Source organism: Nannospalax galili, unplaced genomic scaffold (genome assembly GCF_000622305.1).
Source record: "Nannospalax galili isolate Female #2095 unplaced genomic scaffold, S.galili_v1.0 scaffold529, whole genome shotgun sequence".
Lineage (NCBI taxonomy): Eukaryota > Metazoa > Chordata > Mammalia > Rodentia > Spalacidae > Nannospalax > Nannospalax galili.
The window spans coordinates 810,782-818,828 of record NW_008360309.1 but is presented as its reverse complement, the minus strand read 5'-3'; the positions used below and the strand labels follow the sequence as shown (position 1 = coordinate 818,828).

General features: G+C 51.0%; 1 protein-coding gene across 3 annotated transcripts in view; it reads right to left on the bottom strand.

Moving 5' to 3' along the window:
* Tmem161a (transmembrane protein 161A) overlaps window positions 1-7,770 on the bottom strand; it is an 11,471-nt gene extending 3,701 nt beyond the window's left edge. The window contains exons 1-6 of one of the 3 annotated variants that reach the window (XM_008824493.2): window positions 7,637-7,770; window positions 5,087-5,190; window positions 3,453-3,533; window positions 3,032-3,129; window positions 2,768-2,924; window positions 1,201-1,352 (exon numbers count right to left, since the gene is read on the bottom strand). In XM_008824493.2, the coding sequence (XP_008822715.1) occupies window positions 1,201-1,352; window positions 2,768-2,924; window positions 3,032-3,129; window positions 3,453-3,533; window positions 5,087-5,190; window positions 7,637-7,639 (595 nt within the window). In that variant the 5' untranslated portion in view covers window positions 7,640-7,770. The remainder of the gene's footprint in view (window positions 1-1,200; window positions 1,353-2,767; window positions 2,925-3,031; window positions 3,130-3,452; window positions 3,534-5,086; window positions 5,191-7,636) is intronic. The other 2 variants (XM_008824492.2, XM_029559376.1) reach the window with 2 other exon arrangements.
* Window positions 7,771-8,047: the final 277 nt, after the last annotated feature.

Sequence of the window (8,047 nt, the reverse complement as noted above, 5' to 3'; positions counted from 1 at the left end):
TATATATATATATAAACTTGAAAAGAAGCAAAGAAATAGATCCCACCAGGCAGACACTCCCTAAGTGAGCTGGTGACTCGGAACAGAGTACTGATCCCTTCCTAGATCCCACCAGGAATGTGGACTGACTGAAGGGTGCCAGTAGGAGAAAACCAGAGCTCTACCTGATGCACAGAGCCCTCAATTCAGGCTCCAAGATTTCCACAAATCAAGAGCAGAATGATATCAGTTCATGGAGAGTACTGCCAAGCACATGGAAATCATAAACAGTCAGCAAAAACAAAAACCAACAAAAAGTAAGCTCAGAACCTAAGGTCTTCAGAAATGGGCACTTCTATCTATGTGGGATTTGACAAAGGAAGTCAGACCAAGGGTCACCATACAGGCGACATGAGTTCATGGCTTGGATAGGAAGAGTCCCCTCTTCAAAGGCTCCTGTACTAAAGGCTGGATCCCCAGTTGCCAGCTCTGACCTAATTAGTGGACACATGTATTTAGACTGTGGCACACTGGGAGTGGTGGGAACTAGGATGTTTGGGGTCTGTCTAGAAGAAGCAGGTTCTGGGATGTCTTTCTGACTGAAGGTTCCCCCAGAGAAATGGAAGATGATGGAGGATTCCCACCTATACCCACTGGACGTTCATACCTCATACCTGCCAGGCTACCCCACTTTAAACACTAGGGATGCTGGGCAGGGGACAGACTAGTGTGGATACAAGTACCCCTATGAAGAGACACAGCCAGCTATGGGGGGTGGCACATGCCTGTGGACCCAGCGCATGGAGTGTGAGGCTGGGTGGTCACTAGTTCCAGGCCAGCTGGGCTATATGGTGAGACTGTGTCTCAAAAGAAAAAAAAAAAATTGTGCAGCGTGAAAGGGCTGGGCCGATGGCTCATTGGGTAAGAACTTTTGCTGGCTGGTTGTGTGCGACCTGTTCGGGGCAGAGACAGGAAGATTGGCTTGGCCGCAGCCAAGCTCCAGGTTCACCGAAGGACCCTGTCTCAACTGAATATGGAGAGAGGGGCAGAGCAGGATACCTGATACCCTCCTCTGCCCTCAACATGGGCTCATGCACCCCCATACACAGGTGTGCATATACCACACACACACACACAGAAAAATAATTGTGTAGGGGCTGCATCTCGGTGCCTAACATGAGTTCCACCCATGGGGGGACCTGGGCTGGGACCCACTGCTACCTGGCTCCAGGCCCAGCTCCAGGGTCTCTTCACGAACCACTTGCACCAACATGGCCAGGAGGAGGAAGATAAAAGCGAAGGTAAGGCACACAGAGCGCTCACCGCCCTCCTTGGCACTGAAGTACAGCTGGGTCACAGTCAGAAACACCTTACTGGGGGAGGAGTTAAGGAGGCCAGGAACAAAGGTGGGGCCCTCCCTGGACCCCCGACTCCAGGGTACAAACAACCCCATAAGAATTAGCCTTGGAGGGACAGAGAGATGGTTCGGAGGTTAAGAGTATTGGCTGTTCTTGCAAAGGACTGGGATTCGATTCCCAGCACCCACATGGTGGCTAAGAACCATTCATAACTCCAGTTCCAGGGGATCTGACGCCCTCTTCTGACGTCCATGGGAATTGCATGACAGGGTGCACTTATATACATTCAGGCAATACTCATACACATAAAATTAAAATATTAAAGAAAAAAAGAATTGGCTTTGGGGCACCTGGAGACTGAGTTTGGGGTGTGGGATATTTGGTGCTTGTTCAGTGGGAGGTGGCCTGGTGTGACCTGTGGCTAATCAGAAATCGTCATGGGGACCGAAGGCTTGGCTTAATGAGGGTGGGGCTGAGGTGGAGGTAGCATTTCAATGTTCAGTGTTCAAACTACCAAAGCAATGTTTTTCTTTGGGGAACAGAGCTAGGAATGGAACCTGGGGGCTACCACTTAGCCACATCCACCCTAGTATACCTTCTTACCCAAGTTCATATGCACAAGGCATTCTACACATGGTTTTGGGTTTTGTTTTTGTTTTTTTATTTTGTTGGGGTTTTTTTTAAGACAGGATCTCTCTGTAGCCCTAGCTGGCCTGGAACTCTCTATGTAGACCAGGCTGGCCTCCATCTCACAGAGATCTACCTGCCTCTGTCTCCTGAGTGCTGGGATTAAAGATGTGTGCCAACACCACCCCAACATCCCCACCTCCCTCTGCTCCCCTCCCCCACTCCACCTTGCTATTGCACATGATTTTAGATAACAGTGACCCAACCATTGCCTGGGTCAGGAACATTGATAAGATTCAGCCCTAGTTCAGGGCTCAACCTTGAAGTGTCCCCCATATTCTGAGCACTTGCTAGCCAAATGATGTGCTTGGGGGAACTGAATAGACCTTGAGGGCTCCCAGAGTCACACCTAGGTCTCTGCTCTCTGTGGAAAGGGACAAGTCTTTGCCAGTCCCTGACTCTAGGCTTTCCTGGTTTGCTTTGATGCAAAGAATGTGCTAGGTTTGGGGAAGAGGATGAGGTGGCCTGCAGCAAGCTGCCCCCTCTATCACTCTGGATGTCAAAGATGAGCCCACCCTAAAGGGCCCCTGCAGGGCTACCCACCTACATCCATTTCTGTCTTGGGGATACAAAAAACGAAGCTGGGTGTGGACCATGGCAATGTACATGTCACCTCAGCACTTGGGAGGCTGGTTTGTGGCACAATGGGTGATTGCATGATCATAGAGACACCAAGTTGGGGGGACGGAGAAACTCAGGCCTCTTTCCCACTCTCCTGCCTCCCACTCCCCTAGGAAGGATACAAGGAGAAGACCACAGTGAGCAGGCACCAGAACACAGCAATGTTGACCTCCTTAGTGGGGCCCAGCACATAGTAGTAGGCCTCGGTGAAAAGGAACACACCTCCCGAGTACAACGCAAAGTCCACGAACCACTGGTACTCCAGGAAGAAGCGCAGGACTGCAGGGCACACTGGCTCAGAGGCTGGCTGCACCCACCCAGACTGAGCCCTGACCCAAAGCCCCCCTGGGCAGCTGGGGATGATCAGGACCAGGGCTGGGGTTTACCTAGAGCATCCAGAGCGGTGAGGGGACAGGTCTCCAGCTGGAAAGGGGCATCTCGGGGGACTGACAATGGTTTCCCGTCACTAAGGCCATTGGCCCACCTGGGGACATGGGGACAATGAAGAGGCCGGGGGAGACCTCTGGGCCTCTGAGAAAACTCAGATAGAGCCAGCTTGGAAAAGATCGTCAGCAACATTGAGGGGTGTGGACAGCTTGGCCATAGGGACAGCTTGAAGCAAATGGCCAGGAACACATGATGCTAACTGTGGCCCATTCATGCACCTGTGCCCAGAGCAGCATGGGAATAGGGGAGACATGCCCATGTCCCAGAGCCTGGAACCCCAGGTGGGAACGAGGCCTGTCCCTGGGCAGGAGTCTGCTGTCTAGGCCTGGGCTCCAAGGAGACAGGGTAAGGACCACTCACCGATCCTTCCTGCCTCTGGGCCTCGGTTTCCCTGCCAGAGCTCGAAGTTCCTCCTCAGTAGGGTGCTTGTACCGGAACAGACTGTGGGTTAGGACAGCAGTTAGGAAAGCTTGGGTTGGCAGCATGAGGCATGGGCCATGCTGGAGCTGCGCCAAGGGATGACCCCTATGTGACAGTGGTCCAGGGTAGCTGGAGGTAGCCACAGCCAGGGGGATTCTGGGGACATGTGGTGGGGGGAACCAACCTAGTCTCAAGAGGCTGAGGCGTCCGGGACACCCCAAATGGGTGGGTAAGCTCTCTTCAGGCCTGTGCATTTTTCTAGGGCCAAGAACCACTTTCACCATATTCTCAGACAGGGTCAGACACCAAAACAGGGAAAAAGGAGAGAGATGGATTATAAGAGGCTGGGTGGAGGAGGGCACTGGAGAGATGATTGTTTAAGAGCACTGTCTGTTCCTGCAGAGGACCAAATTTGGTTTCTAGCACCCATGTCAGGTGACTCACAACTACCTGTAACTCCAGCTCCAGGGGATCCAGTGCTTCTGAAATTCCCAGAGGCACAATGCCCCCACACATACAATATACATAATTAAAAAAAGAGTTTATTTATTATTTTTATTTTATGTGTATGTGTGTATTCCTGCATGTAGGTAAGTGCACCTGTGTCGTGCAATGCCCACGGAGGACAGAAGAGGCTGTCAGATCCCCTGGAACTGGAGTTACAGACCGTTGTTAGCTGCCATGTGGGTGCTGGGATTCAAACCCAGGTCTTCTGCAAGAACAACCAGTGTTCTTAATCGCTGAGCCATCTCTCCAGCCCCAATACACATAATTTTTAAAAATTATTTTTAAATATTATGTGTATGAGTGCAATTGTATGTAAGTGCACCTGTGGTGTGCAATGCCTGCAGAGGTCAGAAGAGGGCATTAGATATCCTGGAAATGGAGTTACAGACAGTTGTTAGCCACGATGTGGGTACTGGAATCTGAATCCAGGTTTTCAGCAAGAGCGGCCAGTGCTCTTAACCACTGAGCCATTTCTCCAGCCCATTTTAAAAAATTTTGAGTGTGTATGGATGGGAATCAGAGGCAGGAGAATTGCCACAAATTCCTGGTCAGCCTGGACTACAGTGTGAGACTTGTCTCAAACAAACAAAGCCAATGGGGCTGGAAGGATGGCTCAGCAGTTAAGAATACTGGCTGTTCTTGCAGAAGACCTGGGTTCGAACCCCAGCACCCACATGGCAGCTAAAAACTGTCCATAGCTCAAATTCTGGGCCTCTTCTGTCCCCCACGGGCACTGTACAACACAGGTGCATGCACTTACATATATGCAGGCAATACACACATACACATAAAAGTAATAAATAAATAAATTTTTAAAGAAAACAAGCTGGGTGTGGTAGCCCACACCTTTGACCCCAAGCATTTGGGAGGCAGAGGCAGGTGGAGCTCTTAGATGGAGGCCAACCTGGTCTACCTAGCGAGTTCCAAGTCAGCTGAAGGTACAGGTAGTCTCAAAAAACCAAACCAAAAACAAACAAAAAAAGCAGTGTACCTGGTAAGACGGGACCTGGGGCCCCCCAAGGGGCTTGGTCATGGGCTCCCCCCACCGGTGCCAGGGCTGGACTCACCTGCCATTGCAAAGCAGCCACCGCGCGAAGGAGCAGTGTGGGGCCAGCCGGTGCATGAGGGTGGCAGTGAACAGGGTCACCACCAGCTGCACACCAAGGACCGCCTGGGGGAGAAGACACGAAGGCAGCTCTAGCCTGGTTACATGCTCCCTCTGGAAAACCCAGGCTATTTATAGCAAAGCTAGGCTGGGTGGGGGAGGGTGTGTCTCCCAGCTTGGGTGGCATCTTGCAGATGACTAGGGTGAGACTGGAGTCCACACTGTGAGTCCATCTTGTGAGACTCAGCACCCCACAAGCTAGGCTAGCACTCTACCCACTGAGCCACATTCTCAGCCCTGCATTACAACCTGGTAAGCAACAACTCGGAACTCAGCTCACACACCTTCAGTCAGAAGCTGATGTTGGTTCCTGCTTGAATCCAGTAAGCACTAATTTGCTCTCAGTAATTATCTCATTATGTATTGTGTTGGGAGAGCTGTCTACCAGTATTATGATGTGATAATCAACTAACATGAGGTAACAATTACTTTAATAAAATTAATCATTAAAAATAATCCATGCTGGGTGTGGTGGTGCACACCTTTAATCCCAGCATTCAGGAGGCAGAGGCAGGCAGATCTCTCTGAGTTCAAGGCCAGCCTGGGCTTCATAGTGAGTTCCAGGACAGCTGGGGCTAAAGAAAGGCCCTGGCCCAAAAAAAAAAAAAAAAAAAAAATCCATGAGTGGGAGGTGGTGGCACACACCTGCCAGTCCCCATGAGAGGCTGCAACAGGATTAACTTGAGTCTGAGGCCAGCCTGGGCTACACAGTAACTGACTTGGGGCTGGGTACGTAGCTCAGTAGTAGAATGTGGCCTTATCCTTGGGGTCAATTCCAAGAATCAAAAATAAAGAAGTGGAAATTAAAGGACTGGGGGTGTGACTCAATTGGTAGAGTATTTTCCTAGCATGCACAAATCCCTGGGTTCTATCCCCAGCATCATACAAACTGGGTGTGGTGCCACACACACCATCCCAGCACCCAGGAGTGCTGAAGCAGGAGGAGAGGGCATTCAAGGTCATCCCTGACTACAAAGTGAGTTTCAAGCCTGCCTGAGCTACATGAGGTCATAAGGTCATCTCTAAATTAAATCAACCAGACTAAAAGGGCATTGTCTGTAGGCCCATCATGGGTAAACTGAGACCAGAAATCTTTTCTCAGTAATAAAACAAGGTCAGGGCCGGGCGTGCTGGTGCAAGCCTTTAATCCCAGCACTTGGGAAGCAGAGGCAAGTGGATCTCTGTGAGTTTGAGGCCAGCCTGGTCCACATAGTGAGTTCCAGGCCAGCTGGGGCTACAGGAAAACCCTGTCTCAAAAAGACCAAAAATAATAAATAAATAAATAAATAAATAAATAAATAAATAAATAAATAAATAAAACAAGGTTAGAGTTTCAAATGCACTTTCCCCATGCACAAGTTGAACATTTTGGGCTCTAGGACCCCACGGTGGGTCCACCTCAGCCCTCCCAAGGCAGTGGACTGCCTCTCCATGGCCTCACTCTTTCTCCTAGGGCCCCTTCCCCTTCTCTCTCATATCAGAACTTTGGGGTGCCTCCAGCAGCTTTTCTTTTCCATCTGAGGGGACCACAATCCTTGCCAAAATGTATGTTCATTTGTTTGAGACAAGGTCTCATGTAACCCAGGTTGGCCTGATATTCACTTGTAGCCCAGGACGGCCTTGAACTTTTGACCCTCTTGCCTCTAGAGTGCTGGGCTGACAAGTCTGTGCCACCATGCCCAGTGGATTGGTTGTTTTTGACACAGGCTCTGACCTGACTGGTCTGGAAACCCAGCAGTGCTACTGACAGGCTTGTACTATGAACACTGGGTGTTGTAATTGAAATCACTGTACAAAGGTACAGACCTCGACACACCATGCTACTGACAGGCTTGTACTATGAACACTGGGTGTTGTAATTGAAATCACTGGTTCAGGCCAGCATGACCCCAGTACAAAGGTACAGACCTCGACACACCACGGTTGGGGACCATTCATTGGCAGATCACAGTGTCATCATCCCACCTCCAGTCAGCAGCTTGCTGAGGAGCAGGCTGGAGTACAGTGGGGAGCACCTGTCATTCATCCCAGCATTTAGGAGCTAAGACAAGATTGCTGCAAATGTAGCTAACCTGGGCTACAGGGTGAGCTGCTCTCATTAAAAAATGAAATCTGGGCATGAATGTCAACCCAGCACTTGGGAGGTGGAGGCAGGAAGATCAAGAGCTGCTCAAGATCATCCTCAGCTACTTCAGGAGTTCATGGCCCACCCTGGGCTACATGAGGCCTGTCAGAAAAAGCCTGTTGCAATCCAGGCTTCAGTTCATCCCCAGAGCCCTCCTGCACACCAGCCTGGAAGGGCACCCACCTCCAGTCCCCCACCAGTCCTTCAGCCTTTGGAGGTCCCCCCCCCGCCCCCATCCCTTATCCCTCTCTCGGCTCGGGCCAGACGCAGACACATCTCCGGCCGTCCGCGGAGGGACGCAGCCGCGCAGGCCCAGCTCTTGCTCACCATGTCGGCGCCGGTAGCACACCGCACACCCGGCTGCAGGAGGGGAACGCCCAGAAACTTCGACTAATCAGAGCCAGGATACAGTGTGACGAGAAGCCGAGACAACCGATCGACCGGCTGAGGACTGCAAGGGGACACCGGCCATAGCAGGTTGCATGCCGGAAGTTGTAGTCCTTACAGGCAGATGAGCTTTTCTTTTCCTGTCTTCTCTTTCTCTCCTTCGTTCCTTCTTCCGTTCTTTTCTTGCCTGCTTTCTGTTCTTTTTAAAAATATTTTATTTATGTAGCCAGGCATGGTGGCGCACACCTCTAATCCCAGCAGAGGCAGGCAGATCTCTGTGAGTTCGAGGCTACCTGATCTACATAGAGAGTTCCAGGTCAGCTGGGCTACAGGGAGACCCTGTCTCAAAAA